This window comes from Apiospora aurea (genome assembly GCF_038362705.1).
Source record: "Apiospora aurea strain CBS 24483 chromosome Unknown utg000002l_segment0_segment0, whole genome shotgun sequence".
In the NCBI taxonomy this organism is placed as follows: domain Eukaryota; kingdom Fungi; phylum Ascomycota; class Sordariomycetes; order Amphisphaeriales; family Apiosporaceae; genus Apiospora; species Apiospora aurea.
In genome coordinates this window covers 2,788,694-2,809,844 of record NW_027117389.1, presented here as the reverse complement: position 1 = coordinate 2,809,844, position 21,151 = coordinate 2,788,694, and the positions used below count along the sequence as shown (strand labels likewise).

The 21,151-nt window shown below is 41.5% G+C and overlaps 5 protein-coding genes across 5 annotated transcripts; 3 read left to right on the top strand and 2 right to left on the bottom strand.

Moving 5' to 3' along the window:
• Nucleotides 1-560: 560 nt before the first annotated feature.
• On the bottom strand, nucleotides 561-2,039 carry PG986_003248 (uncharacterized protein; the record flags this gene model as incomplete). Its single annotated transcript, XM_066839470.1, has 1 exon — nucleotides 561-2,039. The coding sequence occupies one exon, from the start codon at nucleotides 2,037-2,039 to the stop codon at nucleotides 561-563; it is 1,479 nt and encodes a 492-aa protein (XP_066704534.1).
• Nucleotides 2,040-13,885: 11,846 nt separating this feature from the next.
• On the top strand, nucleotides 13,886-14,716 carry PG986_003247 (uncharacterized protein; the record flags this gene model as incomplete). Its single annotated transcript, XM_066839469.1, has 1 exon — nucleotides 13,886-14,716. The coding sequence occupies one exon, from the start codon at nucleotides 13,886-13,888 to the stop codon at nucleotides 14,714-14,716; it is 831 nt and encodes a 276-aa protein (XP_066704533.1).
• A 267-nt stretch (nucleotides 14,717-14,983) lies between these two features.
• On the bottom strand, nucleotides 14,984-15,884 carry PG986_003246 (uncharacterized protein; the record flags this gene model as incomplete). The annotated part of the gene is made up of 3 exons (XM_066839468.1): nucleotides 14,984-14,992; nucleotides 15,160-15,466; nucleotides 15,793-15,884. The coding sequence occupies 3 exons, from the start codon at nucleotides 15,882-15,884 to the stop codon at nucleotides 14,984-14,986; spliced, it is 408 nt and encodes a 135-aa protein (XP_066704532.1).
• Nucleotides 15,885-16,742: 858 nt separating this feature from the next.
• Nucleotides 16,743-18,377, top strand: PG986_003245 (MYB DNA-binding domain-containing protein; the record flags this gene model as incomplete). Its single annotated transcript, XM_066839467.1, has 1 exon — nucleotides 16,743-18,377. One exon carries the CDS (start codon nucleotides 16,743-16,745, stop codon nucleotides 18,375-18,377), a length of 1,635 nt encoding a protein of 544 aa, XP_066704531.1.
• Nucleotides 18,378-19,422: 1,045 nt separating this feature from the next.
• On the top strand, nucleotides 19,423-20,523 carry PG986_003244 (40S ribosomal protein eS4; the record flags this gene model as incomplete). The annotated part of the gene is made up of 3 exons (XM_066839466.1): nucleotides 19,423-19,436; nucleotides 19,598-20,020; nucleotides 20,172-20,523. The coding sequence occupies 3 exons, from the start codon at nucleotides 19,423-19,425 to the stop codon at nucleotides 20,521-20,523; spliced, it is 789 nt and encodes a 262-aa protein (XP_066704530.1).
• Between the last annotated feature and the right edge of the window lie 628 nt (nucleotides 20,524-21,151).

Sequence of the window (21,151 nt, the reverse complement as noted above, 5' to 3'; positions counted from 1 at the left end):
AGGGGAGTTGGAACATTTAGCTGGTTGATTTGTCTTGCGACGGCGTAGTAGGAGGGGACAGGCCTCAAGAGCATCTAATCACATTATAGGGAGGATGGAAGAAACGAAACGCGCTCGCAGCACCTCTAAACAACAGGCAGAATCTTGTGACGGAACACATCATAGACATCCCCAATAGACGCCATATACATTACAGAAAACTGTCTCTCCATGTCTGTATTGGTATGGCACTCTAGTAGCCAGAATGCTACTCGATGACACGAAGTTACTACATACTGTATGTAGGTGCCAGAAGCGAGTCACCATGAGAATGCTTTCTCTATGTAATTGCAGCCGAATATTGCATAAAGGGGGGTATAATTAATGATGCCAGCTCTTCTAATGCTCTCGACTCCAACAAGCTGTCGCGCTGAGCGACCTGAAATCTCTATTTGCTCAAGTAACTCCATCCAATGACCATGTCCTTCATTTGATCCGTTTCTTCGTAAAGGGCAGTTTTCGGATGAGGTATGCAGGTATGTAATGTTATGAATACATCTTCAATCCTCTGCCAGGTTGCATCATCCCCTTTCAGAGCTGTTCTCGTCCTTATCGGATGCGCTCCATCTACGACTCCTGCCCTTGACAGTCGAGCCCGGAGAATGTGCACCGCCGCTGGCGTTGCGCAGCCCTTCGTCCTTCCAAGGCGAGGCCCCGTCCTCCTCACTTTCCTCTTCCTCGGAGTCCCGCTGCCGTTCTAGGGTCAGGCTCTGCGCAGTCACGTCCCTGGCCCCTTCACCCTCGTCATCGTCCAAGAACAGCGAGCCCGGATCCAGCATGACGTCCGTGTGGTTCCGTCTTATGGGCTGCGGACTGAATGGCCGGACGCCGCGACTCTGGTTGAAGTCGGAAAAGATGCTCTCGTTGTCGCCCCTTTCTCTGTCCACCGCACCCGTGAGGCTCTGGTACCGATCGGTGTCGACAAGCAGGCTATCCGCACGGCCATGGCCCCGCGACTTCCCAGAACCCCCCAGTCCGGAATCGGACCCCGAGTCGCCCTGCTGCAGTATGCTCCTGGGCGGCAGTATACTAAACAGCTTCGCCCCGTCTACTCCGTTGTGGGCGCCGGCGGTCCCGACGATGCCGGCCCCAACCAGTGCGTCGTCCTCGGAGGCGAAGAGGTCCCGCCCCTTCTCGAGGAGCTCGTCCAGGCCGCCGCCGCTCCACCCCTTCCGGGCCAGGCTCTCGAAGATGTCCACCTCGGCCCGCACTAGACTGCAGCTCGCATCCAGGATCTTGACGCTCGTCTCCTGGCTCTCGCGCAGCAAGGTCCTAGCATGGTCGCCGTGCAGGGCCGTGAGGCCGTCGAGCCGGCTCGTGAGCTCCACTAGGTGCTCGCGGAACTTGGATACGTCCCGCCGGCGCTGCTTGTGAAGCTTGAGCCCCTCCTTCTCGAGCCGTCGGATCTCCTGGCTCCTGGCCGCCGCCTCGCGCCGGTACCGCTCGTCCTCGTCGTCAATAGCGGCCCGCCACTTGTCGAGCTCATGTAGGAGCGGCACCTCGAAGCTGCGGTAGACCGTCTCGGACAGGATCTGCTGGTGGTTCGCAACTAGGTGGTGGACGCCGCTCGCGCCCAGCAGCAGGTCCGCGGTGCAGGACCCTTGCTTGTGGGCGGTGTAGGAGTTGGACAGGCTCGGGCCATGGCCGCCGCCGCCACCGCCGCCGAGGCCGGGCAGCGGGCCGAGGGCTTCGGCGCGCGACTCCTTCAGGCGGGCGCAGGCTTCGAGGGAAGCGCCGAAGGCGGAGGCGGTCGTGGACAGGGTGGCGAGCGCCTGGCGGTAGGCCTTGGCTGTCGAGAGGAGGTCGGCGTAGGCGGTCTGGCTGGCTTCGAGATCGGCCTTGGTCAGGATGGCGTGCGGAGGCCGCGGCGGTGGTGGGAGGGGTAATGTGTAGGACGAGAGCACATTGGCCGTCGATGCGTAGGTGAAAGTCGGTGAGCTCGGGATGGGAAGTTGAGAGGGCGAGGGAGAGGGCGGGCGATCGTTGACGGGCGTCGCCATGGTGTGGTTGGCTGAGGTTTCTTCGTTTGGAAGATGCGGCCGGTATTGGTGAAATGGTGTGACAAGGTTGTGTAATGGTTGGTGGGTAGGTACAGTAGGTCTTGGAGGTTTATTTTAGCATTCGGGGACGCTGGATGGGGGACGCAGGGGGGGGTGATGGAGCAATGGACTCGGGCATTGCTTGGTGACGGTGGACTTTATGAAGGGACTCGCAACAAAACTAACTCTACCAGCGAAGCAGACAATAAATACCTCAAAGTAGGTGACAAGTGGTTAAAGGTGTTTTGACAGCAGTTTTGACACGACTCAACCGGATATCTGTGCAGCAAAGCCTCATCTAGTTGGACCTGGTTCCATGTACGTACGCCTACTGTTGGTTGCCCTACCCACTTAAGGCACCTGACCGTTGTCGATGGGGTTTGCCTTGTGATCGATCTGCAGACTGCATCTTATGGGGGATGAGGGGTTTGGCTCACATGGGTCTGGCATATATAATTTGGCCAATGTGCAGCATGCAAACAAATGGTAGGAAGGTTTTATGTACACTATGTAGGTAGGTAGGTAGGTAGGTAGGTATACAGCATCTTGCTTGAGGTGAAACTTCCAATGGCGATCATGAAAAGTGCCTTAACATGTGCTACTGGAAATCTTCGGTAAGGCTGGCTGCATGGTTCTTTAGAGCCTGAAACTCCCACTATCCACGGAAAATACAAACCTCTCGGGGGGAGGGGTTCCGACGGCTTAATCCAAGTCATGTTGCGCTAACGTAAAGTGCATTAGCACCCGAAATAGAAACACTATAGTGGTAGAAGCTCACTAGTGGAGAACCTTTACTTCGGTAAGCGGCTCTTAAATAGCGGCTATTAAGACGCCGACTTTTAATATATAGCTAGTATAAATACGTAGAAGTTTTTTTTAATTATATATTATATTATTAAAACTTTAAAAGAGTTAACGTGGTTTATCACTACGCGACGTATATTACTTAGCGACGCACCTTAATTTAATTTTAATATAATTAAACTTTAATACGTAATACCTTTATAATTATAATGCCTAATTAATCCTAAGAAAATCGGATAGTTTTAACAATTTAAGCGATATAAAACGGACCGAATTAAATAAATTAAATAATAATAATAAAAGCTTATAATATACCTGAATTAATTTTACGCTATCGAATTTACGGCCGAACTTTAAAACGTAAAATCCGATTAAAACGACGTAAAATAAATTTAATTAAAAAAAAGTACTTTATAAATATATAATTAATTTAAATATTTAAAGAATACCTCCCGATTTTACTAATATAAAAAATATAATTAATCTTTTTACTACGTCGCGTAATAATAATCGCGTTAATAAATATTAAATTAAGCGCTTTATCGACCGTAAACTAGATTTAAAAATTAAAATAAATCGTCGATACGATTACTAAAAGGCTTTTTACAAGGATTTTAAAGTTATTTTTACCTAGTTTATATTAATTATAAATATAAAAGCGAAATACGGGATTATTAATAAAGATATCTAAAATTTTAATAAAACCGGCTTTATAATAAGTATAATCGGGTTAATACTTATTATAATACGCGCCGAGCGATATAAAAAAGCGAAGTTAATTTAACCTAGTAATTAAGAATAAATAACGGCGATTAAATATATTAATTTATAAAGTTAATATATTCCGCCGTTTTTAATCGTTTAAAGTTAATATTACCTCGCGAATTAATCCTATAAAACCGATTTACTAAGCAATTAAATAATTAAGCTAATTTTTAATAATTAGATTAATAACGAAATAGGCTTAAATTAAATTAAGTATTTTAATAAATATATTAAATCGTAAATAAAAGGTCCTTACCGCCTTTTAATTCTTAACGGTTATAAAAGCTATATTTTAACCGAATTTAAAGTATATTACTAAAATAACGATATTATTATTATTAATATACCTCTTTATTTATCGTATTTACTTTAACCTTTTAATATAATACTTTATTTACCTTTAAAGCGTATTTATTTAAAAGAAATCGAGTTATTTATTAAAACTTTTATAAACTATATTATTAAACTCGAGTTCTTTATCGCTTTTAAAGCTATATATTTTATTATTTTTATAAAAGTTAATATTAAATCTAAATTTAACGTAACGTGGTTTACCACTACGCGACGTATATTACTTAGCGACGCACCTTAATTTAATTTTAATATAATTAAACTTTAACGCGTAATATTTCTATAATTATAATACTTAATTAATCTTAAAAAAGATCGGATAGTTTTAATAATTTAAATAATACGAAACGGACCGAATTAAATAAACTAAAGAGTAATAATAAAAACTTATAATATACCCGAATTAACTTTAAGCCATCGAATCTACGGCCGAACTTTAAAACGCGAAATCCGACCGAAACGACGTAAAATAATTCTAATTAAAAAGAGGTACTTCGTAAATATATAATTAATCTAAATATTTAAAGAATGCCTCCCGATTTCGCTAATATAAAAAATATAGCTAATCTTTTACCGCGTCGCGCGGCGGCGACCGCGTTAATAAATACTAGGTTAAACGCTTTATTAACCGTAACCCGGACTTAAAAATTAAAATAAATCGTCGATATAATTATTAAAAAGGCTTTTTGCGAAAATTTTAAAATTATTTTTACTTAGTTTACATTAATTACGAATATAAAAACGAAATATAGGATTATTAATAAAGACATTTAAAATTTCGACGAAACCGGCTTTATAATAAACATAATCGGGTTAATACTCGTCGTAATACGCGCCGAGCGGCGTAAAAAAGCGAAATCGGTCTAGCCTAATAATCGGGAATAAATAACGGCGATTAAATATATTAATTCGTAGAGTTAATATATTCCGCCGTTCTTAATCGTTTAAAACTAATATTACCTCGTAAACTAGTCCCGCGAAACCGATTTACCGGGCGACTAAATAATTAAGCCGACTTCTAATAACTAGACTAATAACGAAATAAGCTTAAACTAAATTAAACACTTCGATAAATATACTAGATTATAAACGAAGGGTCGTTACCGCCTCTTAATTCTTAACGGCCACGAAAACTATATTTCGGCCGAATTCGAAATATACTACCAAAATAACGATATTATTATTATTAATATACCTCCTTATTTATTATATTTACTCTAACTTCTTAATATAATACTTTATTCGCCTTTAAAACGTATTTATTCGAAAAAATCGAGCTATTTATTAAAGCTTTTATAAACTATATTACTAAGCTCGAATTCTTTATCGCCTTTAAAACCGCGCATTTTACTGTTTTTATAAAAGCTAATATTAAATTTAAATTTAACGTATTTAATTTAATACTTTATAACCCTAACGAGGTAATTAATAAGCTAAATATACGTCTCCGGACGCTTATATTTAACCTATCCCGTCTAAAAACAGTCAATACTTATAACCTTTAAACGCCGTTTAACCCTTAATAAATAACTAAGTACTTTATTTATATTAAAAGAGGGTGTTTACTTATTAAAAAAGCTCTCCGACGCTAATTTTAAATACGGTAAACTAAATAGCGAAAAATATAACTAAAATAGCCTATAAAATAACCTTTATACGTAATAAAATATATATATTAAAAGAGGCTAATTTAACACTTTCTAAACGCCGGAAAATTAAAAAGTCGCGAATTTAGCTTAAAAAAGCCTTTACTATTAAAAAATCTTAGTAATTATAGAACGGAAAAGTAAAAAAGAAGCGTTTAGCGCCCGATAAAAGTAAAAATAAAGGTTCGTCGAAACGGAGGGCGACCGGTAAAAAACGCTATAATATCTACGGCGAAACAGGTTATAATGCGCGAATATATAAAAAAAATATAAAATTAAGCGAGGAATCGAATAACGAGTAGTTTTAATTAATTTCAAGCGTTATAATTAAATTAATTTATATAAAAAGGTCGAGAAGTAAAGAAAGTGCGTCGCTAAGTAATATACGTCGCGTAGTAGTAAACCACGTTATTTAATTTAATATTTTATAACTTTAACGAGGTAATTAATAAGCTAAATATATATCTCTAAACGCCTATACTTAACCTATCCTATTTAGGGACGGTTAATACCTATAACCTTTAAACGTTGTTTAACCTTTAATAAATAATTAAGTATTTTATTTGTATTAAAAAAAAGTATTTACTTATTAAAAAAGCTCTTTAACGCCGATTTTAAATACGGTGAACTAAATAGCGAAGGGTATAATTAAAATAGCCTATAAAATAACCTTTATACGCGATAAAATATATATATTAAAGGAGGCTAATTTAATACTTTCTAAGCGCCGGAGAGCTAAAAAGTCGCAAGTTTAATTTAAAAGAGCCCTTATTATTAAAGAATCTTAATAACTATAGGATAAAAAGGTAAAAAAGAAGTATTTAACGCTTAATAAAAATAAAAATAAGGGTTCGTTAAAACGGAGGGCGACCGGTAAAAGGCGTTATAATGTCTATAATAAAATAGGTTATAATACGTAAATATATAAAAAGAATATAAAATTAAGCGAGGAATCGGATAACGAATAATTTTAATTAATTTCAAACGTTATAATTAAATTAATTTATATAAAAGGGTCGAGAAATAGAAAAAGTATATCGCTAAGTGATATACGTCGCGTAATGGTAAACTACGTTATAAGTAATATATACCCGTATAAAACCTTTAATTTCTTTCCCGTACGCCTTTTTTAACGCATAAAAACAGCCGATATTAAAGAATTAAAGTTTATATAACGAATAAAAAAGTATATAAAATATAATAACCGAGTTCTCTTTATAATAAAACTTAAAAACTATTAAATAGTAGCTTTTATAACTATTAAAGATTAATAAACGGTAAATACCTTTTATATAAAACTTTATATAACGTGGTTTACTACTACACGATATATATCACTTAGCGACGTACCTTTTCTACTTCTCGACCTTTTTATATAAATTAATTTAATTATACCGTTTAAAATTAATTAGAATTACTTATTATCCGATTTTTCGCTTAATTTTATATTTTTTTTTATATATTCGCGTATTATAATTTATTTCGTTATAAATACTATAACGTTTTTTATCGATTACTTTCCGTTTTAACGAACCCCTATTTTTATTTTTATCGAGCGTTAAACGCTTTTCTTTTACTTTTTTATTTTATAATTATTAAAATCTTTTAATAATAAAAGCTTTTTTAAGCTAAACTCGCGATTTTTTAACTCTTTAGCGTTTAAAAAGTGCTAAATTAGTTTCCTTTAATATATATATTTTATCGTGTATAAAGGTTATTTTATAGGCTATTTTAATTATATTTTTCGCTATTTAGTTTACCGTATTTAAAATCGGCGTTAAAAAGTTTCTTTAATAGGTAAATACCTTTTTTTAATATAAATAAAGTGCTTAGTTATTTATTAAAGGTTAAATAGCGTTTAAAGGTTATAAATACTAGCCGTCCTTAAACGGGATAGGTTAAATATAAACGTTTAGAGACGTATATTTAATTTATTAATTACCCCGTTAAAGTTATAAGGTATTAAATTAAATACGTTAAATTTAAATTTAATATTAATTTCCGTAAAAATAGTAAAATATACGGCTTTAAAAGTAATAAAAAATTCGAGTTTAATAATATAGTTTATAAAAGCTTTAATAAATAGCTCGATTTTCTTTTAAATAAATACGTTTTAAAAGCGAATAAAATACTATATCGAAAAATTAAAGTAAATGTAATAAATAAGGAGGTATATTAATAGTAATAATATTATTATTTTAATAATATATTTCGAATTTAACCGAAATATTACTCTCGTAGCCGTTAAAAATTAAGAAACGGTAACGACTTTTCGTTTACGATTTAATATATTTATCGAAATATTTAATTTAATTTAAACCTATTTCGTTATTAATTTAATTATTAAAAATCGGCTTAATTACTTAATCGCTTAGTAAATCGATTTCGCGGAATTAGTTCGCGAGGTAATACTAACTTTAAACGATTAAAAACGGCGGAATATATTAACCCTATAAATTAATATATTTAATCGCCGTTACTTATTCTTAATTATTAAATTAAATCGATTTCGCCTTTTTACGTTATTCGGCGCGTATTACGACGAATATTAACCTAATTATACTTATTATAAAACCGGTTTCGTCGAAATTTTAAATATTTTTATTAACGATTTTATATTTCATTTTTATATTTATAATTAACGTAAATTAAATAGAAATAACTTTAAAATCCTTATAAAAACCCTTTTTAATAATCGTACCGACGATTTATTTTAATCTTTAAATTTAAGTTACGGTTAATAAAGCGCTTAATTTAATATTTACCGACGCGGTCGCCGCCACGCAACGCGGTAAAAAAATTAATTATATTTTTTATATTAGCGAGATCGGGAAATATCCTTTAAATATTTAAATTAATTATATATTTACGAAATACCTCTTTTTTAATTAAATTTATTTTACGTCGTTTCGATCGGATTTCGCGTTTTAAAATTCGGCCGTAGATTCGATAGCGTAAAATTAATTCGGGTATATTATAAGCTTTTATTATTATTTTTTAATTTATTTAATTCGGTCCGTTTTATATCGCTTAAATTGTTAAAACTATCCGATTTCCTTAGGATTAATTAGGTATTATAATTATAAAGGTATTACGCGTTAAAGCTTAATTATATTAAAATTAAATTAAAATGCGTCGCTAAATAATATACGTCGCGTAGTGGTAAACCACGTTATTTATCGAAATATTAAATTTAGTCCTCGCTTTTTTTACTCGTAATCTAATTATTTTTAATAACTATAATTACCTAGTTTTTCGGTAATAAACTGTTTTCGTATTAAAAAAAAGTACGTTTTCCCGGTAAAAATAATATACGGAAAAATAACGTAACTATATAATTTAACGCTTTAAATTATTATAACCTATTCTCGGTTCCTTTACTATATTACTTTAAGCCTTTCGCGTTAATCGAAGGTAGTTATTATAATTACAGTAATTTAAAAGGTAAGGCTATAGATTATTACTTTATTATAGAAAACCGAAAAAAATAGGGAAAAAAGGAAAAAGTCTAGCCTTACCGGGACGATTTCTTTATTTAAATAAGTGGGGAAAAGTTAAGTAACGCTCGGGTTATTTCTCGCACGCCCTTACCCTATTTTAATTAATAAAGCTATTAAAGGCTTATTTTAAAGTACGCCGTAATATTACCCCCCTTTTAAAATAGCTCGTTTCGAAATATATTAAGTAAAAAATTAGTACTATAACTATTTAAACTTATTTTTTTATTTAAATTATTATCTTTTTTAACCCCTTCGTTATACAGTTTTTTTTTTCGGGGGCGGCCGGTTTATTATTATTTTTATATAGCTCGTTAAATATATCGTTTTTAGCCGCTTATAATTAATATTATAAATATATCGGGGAATTAAAAGCCTCGGGATTTTATTTATAATAGGTTTATAATTACTTAGCCGTATTTTTAAAGTTCTTTACGAGATATTAAATTAAATCGAGATATTATCTTTTTTATTCGACTTAATATTATAATTTTTAATAATAAATCTTTAAGTTAATAATACGGTATACTTTTTATTCTTTTTTTTCGCCTAGTTTAAAGTCACATGGCGCCATCGGCAGTATGTGCGAAATCAGCTAGTTAGGTGAAATTAGAATATATTAAGCTGGAGAAAAAGGAAGGAAGGAAGGAAGGAAGGTTAGCTTTAATGCGGTGCGAAAGGTAAGGTAGTAATGTGTAGGGTTAGAGTAAAACTTTAATAACACTAATTAATTAAACCACGTGCATCGGCCTTAATAAGGCTTAGCTACGTGACTTTTATTATAAATTATTTAATAATAATAAATTTTATTAAATTTAAATAATATTTATATTAATTTATATAATTATAAAATTATAATAAGAGTAAAGGGAATAAGGCGCTTATATACCGGTTTCGACTCTACTTCGCCGCCTTATATATATAAAGACTTAAGCCCCTTAAAAATATAAAAGAATAAACATTAGCTTTATCCTTTCACCACCCCTTACCTATTATTACCACTTAAATTCGTGCACTTTTTATAAAAATAAAGTAATTAAATAATATAATTATAATTATTATAAAATAAATTATATATCATATTTAATTAAAGTCGATTTATTTTAATTACTTTTTACTTATTAACGTGGTTTACTATTAAGTGGCCCGTATTATTAAGTAGTCCACCTTTACCACTTCTCGACACTTTTATAAAAGTTATTTTAATTACGACGCTTTAAATTAATTAAATTCACTCGTTATTTAATTCGCTACTCGATTTTATATGCTTTTTATATGTTTACGCATTATGGCCTGTTTCGCCGTAAATCCCACAGCGTCTGCCGCCCGTCGCGCGCCTCTTTAATAAACCACTATTTTCGCCTTTATTAATCGCTGGCCGCTTCTTTTTTATCTTTTCGTTTTATAGCCTTCGAGATTCCTTAATCGTAAGGGCTTCTCTAAGCTGGACTCGCGATTTTTTAGCTCTCCGGCGTTTCGAAAAGGCTAAATTAACCTCTTTTAAAATATATATCCGATTATATATAAAGGTTATTTTATAAGCTATTTTAATTATACCCTTCGTTATTTAGTTTATCGCATTTAAAATCGGCGTCGGAGAGCTTCTTTAATGGGTAGACACCCTTTTTTTAATATAAATAGAGTGTTTAATTATTTATTAAAGGTTAGATAACGTCTAAGGGTCGTAGGTATTAGCCGTTCCCGGACAGGATAGGCTAAATATAGGCGTTCGGAGACGTATATTCAGTTTATTAATTACCTCGTCCGGGTTATAAGGTACTAAGCCGGATATATTAAATCTAAATTTAATATTAACTTCCGTAAAAATAGCGAAATATACAGCTTTAAACGTAATAAAGAACTCGAGTTTCGTAATATAGTTTATCGAGGCCTTAATAAATAACTCGATTTTTTTCGAATAAACACGCTTTAAGAGCAAATAAAGTATTATATTAAAAGGTTAAAATAAATGCGATGAATAAGGAGATATATTAATTATAATAATATCGTTATTTTAATAATATACCTCGAATTCGGCCGAAATATAGCTTTCGTGGCCGTCGAGAATTAAGAGGCGGTAGCGACTTTTCGTTTATAATTTAATATGTTTATTAAAGTGCTTAATTTAATTTAGGCCTATCTTATTATCGGTTTATTTATTAGAAATCGGTTTAATTACCTAATCGCCCGGTAAGTCGTATTCGGTAGCTTAGTTCGTTAGGTAATATTAACCCTAAATAATTAAAAACGGCGGGATATATTAACTTTACGAATTAATGTATTTAATCGCCGTCGACTATTCCTAATTACTAAACTAAACCGACTTCGCTTTTTTACGCCGATTAACGCGTATTACGATAAGGGTTAACCCGATTATACTTATTATAAAGCCGGTTTCGTCGAAATTCTACATATCCTCGTTAACGATGCCGTATTTAGCTTTAATATTCGCGACCAGCCTAAACTAACCGGAAATAACGTTTAAATCTTTATAAAAAGCCCTCTAATAATCGTACCGACGGTTTATTCGGGTTTTAAAATCCGGGTTCCGGTTAATAAAGCGCTTAACTTAGTACTTATTAACGCGCTCGCCGTTACGCGACGCGGTAAAAAAATTAGCCATATTTTCTATACTAGCGATCTTAAGAGATATCCCGCGGATATTTAAATTAATTATATATTTACGAAGTACCTCTTTTTATTCGCATTTAATTTATATTGTAAGTATTAAATATCGCGTTATAAAGTTTAATCGTAAATTCGGTAACGTAAAGTAGTTTTAAGAACGTCGTATATTTTTACAGCATCTCTTTTACTTAATAGATTTAAATATTTTCGTATCGCTTAAATAGTTAAACCGATCCGGTCTTCTTAACTTAAATTAAGCATTATAATTATAAAGTTATTACGCGTTAAAGTTTAATTAGGGTCGAAAAATAATAAGGGTGAACTATTTAATAATACGGGCCACTCAATAGTAAACCACGTTATATATTTTTTAATTAATATAATACTTATTTATTTTTTTAATTTAATAATTATTAATAATAATTTTATTAATTAATTAATTTTTAACGTTTAAAATTCGCTTAACCTCTATTTATTTTAAGTTTAAACTACTTAATATACTATTTTTAATAATAGTAACTACGAAATAATTAATGCTTAATTTTTAATAATTAACATCCTTTATTATAAAAGATATATATCGAGTTTATCGAGATATAAAGGGGAGGACGAGTCCCCATCCGTCCACCAAGGCCTAGAGTAATAAACCTGCTCCTATAGAAGCCTTTCGGAATACCCGAATAAAGATGCCTGGGACGTCCTACATAGCGATCCAATCGCAGACGCTCTGGAACCCGAGCACGAAAATGCTTTCTACGCTGGGTGTCGACATCCTCCTAGCGATAGGAGCCCTCGCTTTTTTGAGTGAGCCTGCTGTCGGTTCCGGTTACCTGCAGCAACATTTCTGACTGTTGGTTTTCTTGAAATAGTCCTTGCGGCCTCGGCTGCGGCCTTGCAAGATCGGCCGGTCATGCAGGGTATTGGCTACGTGGTCGAAACTGCCATGAAATTGGTATGAGAAAGCACTCGCTTCGTCGCATAACGCTAATGGCCAACTAATATGGGCGAAAAGGGGCCTGCTATATTTCCTATCCTCTTTGCTGCCCTCATCGGTAGAATGCTGAAGAATGTTGGCCGGTACTACGTCGAGAAAGGGCTGAAACTGGGAGTAAGTCAACTATCCGTTACCGGTAATAACTTTGCAGTGCCGCTGATGAAGAGTAGACGTTATGGCGTCTGGTGAACGTTCGTACCATGTTTGATGCTGCCGTCAACCCCGTCCAGTTCCGTGAGATTAGTGTTGTCGCTGTGCTGTTGATTGTGCTCTGGTCGCTCTCTCCGCTGGGGGGGCAGGTCGTTCTCAGACTGGTTCATCACTCCAACGAGACATCTACCGAGACCGTCCCCATACGCTACTTAGATCTGGGGCCAAGAGGGAGCCTCCTCGTCCAGTATTACTATCTCAACATCTCTGATGGCGAGGTCCCTGTTCCAATCGACTATACATTTGGGTCGGCCCTTCTGCAGAATCAAAAAGTCAGGGCAGGGCCCCGAGACAACTGGGGCAATGTCAAGATCCCACGCATCGAGCGTCTGGATAAGTCGTCTGCCGACGATGAAGATTGGCTTGGTGTACCACACCGTAACCAAACCTCCGAGACTTATTCATCCCTAATGGGGATCCCAATAGTGGGAGTTCCCAGTCAAGGAACAACGAATATGGTTTATAAGTCCAAGCTAGCCTTGCCCCCCCCCCGGGCGCGCGCCAACCCCTGAGCTGGACCCCCTGTTACTAAGTTTCGACTGTAGTGGAGTCATCATATGTCTCTCTGTCGTGTGAACCCACCACGATAATGTTCAACGGATCGCTTCAAAACGGCCTTTTAGCCCGTTGCGACGACTGCGAGTACGACGGTATGTTTGGGGTTTTGGATCCCAAGATTGGTCGGCCAAGCATATTGTTGGGGCTTAGAGGCTTGAACGAGACGGAAAACCGGAATACTTCGTTCGGCGCATCACGTTCCTGTCTGGCGCTGGCCGACGGTCTGCAACGCCAGAGGAACGCTGGCCAGACGATTCCCGTGCTAACGTCACGACTTCGACTACATGCGCAGTAACACAATCCCTCGTCGAAACCAAAGTGGGCTGTGAGCAAGGCCATTGCGCGATCACCGCCATGAGGCAGACCAAGACAGATTTGCGGAACCACGACTTCACGGTGTTCGACCAGTGGGCTGTCGTGGTGCTGAAGCAGATATCGAAACAGTTCTCGCGGCCGCAGAGCTTGACCAAAACTTCGACTTTGATCGAGTACTTCCTCAACGACACGTTGACGATCCCCGTGTACGAGGTCCACGAAACCAATGCCAGCGCCAACGAGACCATCGTAGACCTGAGCCAGGTGCCTAGTCCACTCCTCGCCGAGCGTGCCGCCATGGTCCTGAATACGTACATCCAGCTCCTCCACGCACCCGTGGCCTTTGCCGGAAACCTGCCGTCGGGGAATCTGAGCCTATACGGGCCGGAGCACATCCCCGCCAAGGGGGTCGATTTCGTGGACGGGTACATATTTCTCGGCAACTGCAACACAAACACCAGCGCTTGCTACCCAGGAGATCTAAAGAATCCTCTTTTCTTTGGTGCCTCCACAAATGCAGTCGTCACGCACATGTCGAATGTTTACAAGGTTGATTGGGCCTGGGTCAGCATTTTGTTCCTGTCAGCGACCACGCTCATCGTGGCCGGCATCATCGGCATCGTCCTAGGGGTTCAAGCCAAGGCCCCCGATATGTTTGACCCGGTTTTAGGTCTTACATACGACAACAAGCACTTGGACGTCGCAGAGTTGAGGGTCGCGAATCCACTCCAAGTGACGGAGCGGGCAAGATTGTTGAGCGATGTGGTGGTGAGACTGGGTGATTCGCAAGGGGCAGGCACGAGAGGTAAGATAGTTTTCGGGACGCGAGAAGAGGTTGGTGAGATGAGAAGAGACAAGATGTATGAGTGAGGAGTTCAGTTGTGATAGCCGGAGTCCTGCCACTACTTATAGGATGATTTCCATATGATGGCCAACAAGTCCTGACATCAAGGTGAGTGATCCATTAGAGATACAGTCATGTATAAATAGAGCTCGTTTCGTTGATCGAACAAATTGCTCTTTCGACCGCGTTGGCCGGAACACTTGAGATTTGTATGAAAGCTCGCGATGTTAACTCATGACAAATTTCGTGGCCATCGACTGCCTGGTGGCGGGGTTAAGCCAGTCCGGCACGCTTTACTGCACCTTTTTAATGGAAGATGGAGACTGCGGTACCACGCCAAAAAGACCATATAAATATGCTGTTCGCGTCAAGAAAAGGAAAGCCTGTAGTCGTGTGAAATTAGAGTTAGCTGGTTGCCTGCCTTCACAGAAAATATAAGCACAATACTCTGACTGACTGTTGCCCCTACGTTTCCCCAGGTCATCGCATTCCAGTCCGAGAACGCCATGAACCTCTCATAGCCGAGAAGATAGGCTGTGATGCCGATGTGGCCTATATCCGCGATCCATAGTGCCCACAAATAGTTCCGGACAACCTTGAGCTCCGTAGTCGTGTAAAGGACGGCAACCCCCAGCATGAAGAGCAGCCCGTACGCATTGCCGAGTTGCAAAGCAACTAAGCGAGCATTGTCGTTATGCTGTAGCAGTTGGGGCGAGTCTATCTGCTCCTCGATGAACCAGTCGGTCGAGATGAAAGGAGCGGCACAGCCAGCCATACTAATGATATAGTGTCCGGTGGTTAGCGATCTCGCTATGCTGTGTTGCTCGGGGCATATGGGGTGTTATATATGTAAGTATGTAGGGCTTGACTACATAGCCTAAACGTACAGTGAGAGCGGCTCCACCACGGTGAAAACAACACGGGGAGAAAGGGCAGCTGAGAAGCCATGGTTGGTATAATGGATGTAAGTTGATGTGCTACGTGACCAAGACTGGTAAGAGAGATGCCTCGAGAACTTCAGTTAGCCGAGAGACTACCGTGGTCCACAGAGGTTGAATGAACTTTGAGATGGGGAACTAGTGAAATACCTACCTACACTCACGCAAGATCCCGATCGGCTCGGGTTGCCTTCTGATGTTGCTCTTTTCCAGTGCTGATCAATCGATGTTCTAGGCGCTTGGCAAATGCTGGCATGGTTGCCTAGGGGCTAAGCTGCTAGGGGGCATGGGGGGGGGCAAGGGGCCTGGCTGGAGCACCCAAAAATCTAATAAGTCGCCCAGGAGCCAGGAGCCAGGACTCAGCAATTCAGCGAGGGGTAATAACTGCACAGTGGATCTAACCAAACATCCATGTGTACCCCGACCCGAAGAAGGTCATCATTGATGTTAGGCATCTCGACCTCACGCTGCCGAGCCTGCCCTCACACTTCAACGTCCCCAGGCACCTGACAATTAGCTCATAACCCGCACGCCCTATGCTTCAAACTTGCTGCTGCATCTGCATGCATCAATTGCATATTGCTATATTCGTTATCATTCGGATCCGAGAGCAAATTACCAAGAATCTACCCGCTCAGCGTTAGGCATCCGGCGTCTGCCTTGTATCCCGAGTTGATGTTGTTAATGGCGCCAACCCCCCGAAGTCCAACCCTTCATCGCCAGCTCCGCTCCAGTCCATAGGCGCTCACCAGTCTCCATGGAATCTCGTCCATATTGCTGGAGCTCTGAAGAACTGCCGGTACCAGAGCTGGTATCGTTGATGCTCATATGAGGCAGCTGTTCGTGTGTCCGTGAAGGTAACCCTTACTGGACTGTTGGACTGACTAGGCGACCAAGTTGGCCCGATTGTGGCACTCTACTGACTGAGTACGATCTTGGATCATCTCAGCCGGGCTAGGCATTGCGAAGTTGTATAACCACATAGATCACTTGTCCTGTACTCTCCATAGTCTTCCCTGCTTCCTGTTGAAACGCACGCCTTTCCTTCATTGCCAACCCCTTCTATGTCTTTCTTCTCCATGCTCTACGTCAGATGTCAACCGAAAATGCCGCGATGGCCACTATCGAGCCCCGATTGATACACCTCCTTAACGAATCAGAAGCCACCCCACGACTTCACCAAGCCGAGCTCCCTCCCATCAATGGCTTCACCTTACCGAAGCCCAACGGCCGCCAACACCCCCCACCCGTCGAGCCCGATGCAGGCCAAAGAACAGATGGTAAGGAAGGAGGTGGGGGGCCGTCGGCAACGCAGTCTCTGCCGTCTTTGCTGTCTATGACCGAAGATGGCTTCTCGAATACAGTCTTCTCCCGGAAGGATGGCGGTTTCGCTGTCGACCGAAACCTCTCTCATCACCTCTCCTCGCAGGAGCTTCGATCCCAAGATATTCGGATGATTCTAGACGACACCCCTGATATATTCGAAGAGTCGTCTACGAAGAAGAGGCCGGTCAAGGAGGACTTCGTGCAGCTGCCGCAGCCTCTGAAGAAGCAGAAGGCTGCCTCGCCACCGCACATGTTCCCTCCGATTATTGTCGGGCTCCTTGAGCCGCCGCCTCAGACCGCACAGCCCTTGTTCCCACCGATCTCTTCCGGCTCCTTCGATGATCGTCCACGCTCTGAGCCACCCCAGGCACCAAATATCGTGAAGCCGCCGGATCTGAAAAACCCAGTAGCGGATGAGAAAGGGCTTGCGAGCCCTGCACCTGACTCAGAGCCTGGCTCGAGCACGAATGGTAAGCCCAAAAGGCGAGCGGCGAAACCTCGAAGAAAATGGTCTGAGAAGGAAACCAACAACTTGTTGCTGGGCGTGTCGAAACATGGTGTGGGCAGATGGACGGACATTCTGGAGGATTCTGAGTACACTTTCAATGATCGAAGCGCCGGTGACCTCAAGGATAGGTTCAGAACGTGTTGCCCCGAGGAATTAAGAGCGGGAACGAATCGTAAGGAGAGGGCATACGCAGATAGGCCACAGGTTCCAGCCTCGAAGCCCAAGCCCAAAAAAGGTCTCATGTCAGAGAACATACTCAATGAACCCGAGGAAAACGCTGAAACCGAGATGGCTCACACAGTCCAGAATGACGATGACGATAGCTTTCCGAAGCAGCGCAAAAGTCGGGCTCATCGCAAGAAACTTGAGGACTTGCGCGAGCTCGGCATCAAGGGCCCGTTCAAGGAGTCCCAACGGCGTGGTCGTCGACCTTTTTCGGAGCAGGATGATCGGGAAATATTGCAAGGCTTCGAGCGTTATGGCCCGCAATGGACCAAGATTCAAAGAGACTCCCAGTTCCATCTCTCAACTCGCCAACCAACCGACCTGAGAGATCGGATGCGCAATAAGTATCCAGAGAGATTTGCTAGCGCTGAGAAGACGACAATGCAAGTCAAGGAACCAGGGCGAGGCAGTCTGCTCGAGCCATGTATTGAGATGAACATCGAGAACTCCCTTAACAGGTCCAAGTCGTCGGTGCTTGAGCCGCAATTGAATCGCAGCAGTTCGAAGGAGGACATGCCAAAGTGGCCGGTTTCGTCGATGCATCAGGACAGCGGGGATGCATCTCAAGCCATATCCGGCATGTATTGGAACGACTCGGCTGGGACGGCGATGGACATTGCGCGCTTGATTATTGAGGACACTACGCAGGAGGGTATGGTACCATCTCAAGACAAACGCGGTCTTGGTTGACGTACTCGCACTTGGTTCGAGAATAGTGCAAGGATGGGCATACTGGGCCCAACACTAACAGGCGCGATCCTGTACGAAAGATCAGTACTCGTCCCAAGGGGATGGGACTATGGAGACACGCTGTCCAGCACCAGACAAGTGTTTGTCTTGGGTATTAGAACAGTTTTATGGTCCGGAGAAGATCAAGTATGGCGGGTTCTGTTCAACAGTCAGGTGCTCCGGTTTGCAGACCGCGGAAAGAGGAAAGCTTCTCAGACCGGGGGCACGGCGGGAATGTTTGCTTGGCAGGTGAGAGAGAGAGAGAGAAGACAAATAGAGAGGTTTGGCGAAGGCAGAGCACGCCATGCCTGGGTTTATACGCGACAATATTTCGAACTGAGCACTTGCACCTTGAGGGAATTATCATTCCGATCACACTACCTAAAGTAGATACCAATGCATCATCAAGCCATTGCAGACTAAACCGCTGCCCTCTCATTAGCTACACGTAGTTACCCAAGTGAACAAATCCTCTACTGGGATACCGTATAAGACAGCAACCAATGGCCAAACCAATTCACAGCAAACGTGCATCTGAGTGGGAGCACTCATGAAGGTGGTAGATTTACCATCATCAAAGAGTTGATACATAGGATACGGTAGGATAGTGGTACTGGTCCTCCATTCAACGATCGAAGCCTTTGTGCCCTATTCCATTTCGTTAATGAATACATGTAGGGCCCGCTGCATCTGCTGCGCGCCAGAATGGAGGTACGTACAATGTACCTTGAGTTGAGCCAAGTGACGGGACTGGAGGTTGTCGGACGGCGGAAAGATGCCCCGCAATTCTCTCGGGTAAACCTAGGAGAAAGCGGTGGTGCCCTACCCTAGATCGAGAGGCCATTGGCCAAACCTGCTCGAGGTGGGGGTCACTGACCTACCAAAATTAATTTGTCAAGCACTGCTTTTCGACGCTCGAACTTTTCCCATCAAGCCGGCTTCACTGATCCAGAGACACCCATTCTCACGACAACGATCAACGATCAACTAATCCACAACAGTCAAGATGGGTAGAGGACCGTAAGTACTCCAATCCCAATTGCTCAGCATATTTGCCCGGTTTCGCGTTGTCGACAGACGGCGACTGCTCTGCTTTGCAGTTTTCGAAGCCTGGATGCGAAACCCACCGACACGACCTCGAAAAAAAACATTCGCGATGCTGATACGTCCTCCTTGAATAGTAAGAAGCACCAGAAGCGCTTGAGCGCCCCCTCGCACTGGCTTCTCGACAAGCTGTCGGGTGTCTATGCCCCTAAGCCCTCGGCCGGTCCTCACAAGCAGCGAGAATGCCTGCCCCTCATCATCTTCCTGCGCAACCGTCTCAAGTACGCCCTGAACTACCGCGAGACCAAGTCGATCATGATGCAGCGCCTCATCAAGGTTGATGGCAAGGTCCGCACCGACATGACCTTCCCCGCTGGATTCATGGACGTCATCTCCATCGAGAAGACTGGCGAGCACTTCCGCCTCGTCTACGACACCAAGGGCCGCTTCACCGTCCACCGCATCCAGGCGGAGGAGGCTGAGTACAAGCTCGGCAAGGTCAAGCGCGTCCAGCTCGGCAAGGGCGGCATCCCATTCTTGGTTACGCACGATGCACGAACGTAAGTTCTGTTAGCCATCATTCAGTCGTTGGATCAAGCTTTGGTCGAACCACCCGTTCGCGCGGAAATGGAATAAATGATCGATAAGGAGCTTTGAGACGATGGCTGTATGTATTCCCTCTCCTAACTGGATGCTAACGTGATATAACAGCATCCGCTACCCCGACCCTTCCATCAAGGTCAACGACACTGTCAAGATCAACCTTGAGAGTGGCAAGATCACCGACTTCGTGAAGTTCGACACTGGTGCCATTGCCATGGTTACCGGTGGTCGCAACATGGGTCGTGTCGGTGTCATCACTCACCGTGAGCGCCACGATGGTGGTTTCAACATCGTCCACATCAAGGACGCCATTGACAACACCTTCGCCACCCGTGAGAGCAACGTCTTCGTGATCGGTTCCGAGAAGCCCTGGGTTTCCCTGCCTAAGGGCAAGGGTGTCAAGCTCACCATTGCTGAGGAGCGTGACCGTCGCCGAGCCCACACTCTGGCTGGCCACTAAACTCTGGATTTGGGAAACGGGACACGAAAAATGGTTGACTTTTACTTGCATGGGGCTGGAGTCTACGGCATGAATGTTTGTGCTTTCTACTAGGTAGTTTGTCCATTGAATGGTCCAATGAGACCCAATTGATACCTGACGACCAATTCAGCCCCGGAGAAGAATCTGAATTATGAACAGTTGGTTCCGCTCTTGTTCCATCGTGACGTATAAGCATGCCGCTACTGTAAGGCTTGAACATCCTCAATCTCCTCGGTGCCTCATAACAACACTGGCCCCAAGTTTACCCGGAGCACCTCGACTGCGCCATGCAGTAGCACGACAGTAACACAGCATGTCCCTCTTCACCGCCTAAGGTGCTATCATTTGTGATGGCGTTGCCAACACCGTGTTGGCTCTACGATGCACACCCATATACGTACGGCGCTGGGCCTGCCCGTTTGGTCGTTATTTTGGTAGTAAAAGTTCAGGCAAAAGCAGCAGTTGTCAATCGTTCAGCCAGTGCACTTTACAAGTTTTCCAGGTATTGGTCGCCACGAGGGTGATACGTTGAATGCCGGAAAGCGTTCTGTCAAGAGCAAACTGCATGTTCTGGCAAGCCGTGGTCAAATGTCACACGCTTCATCAT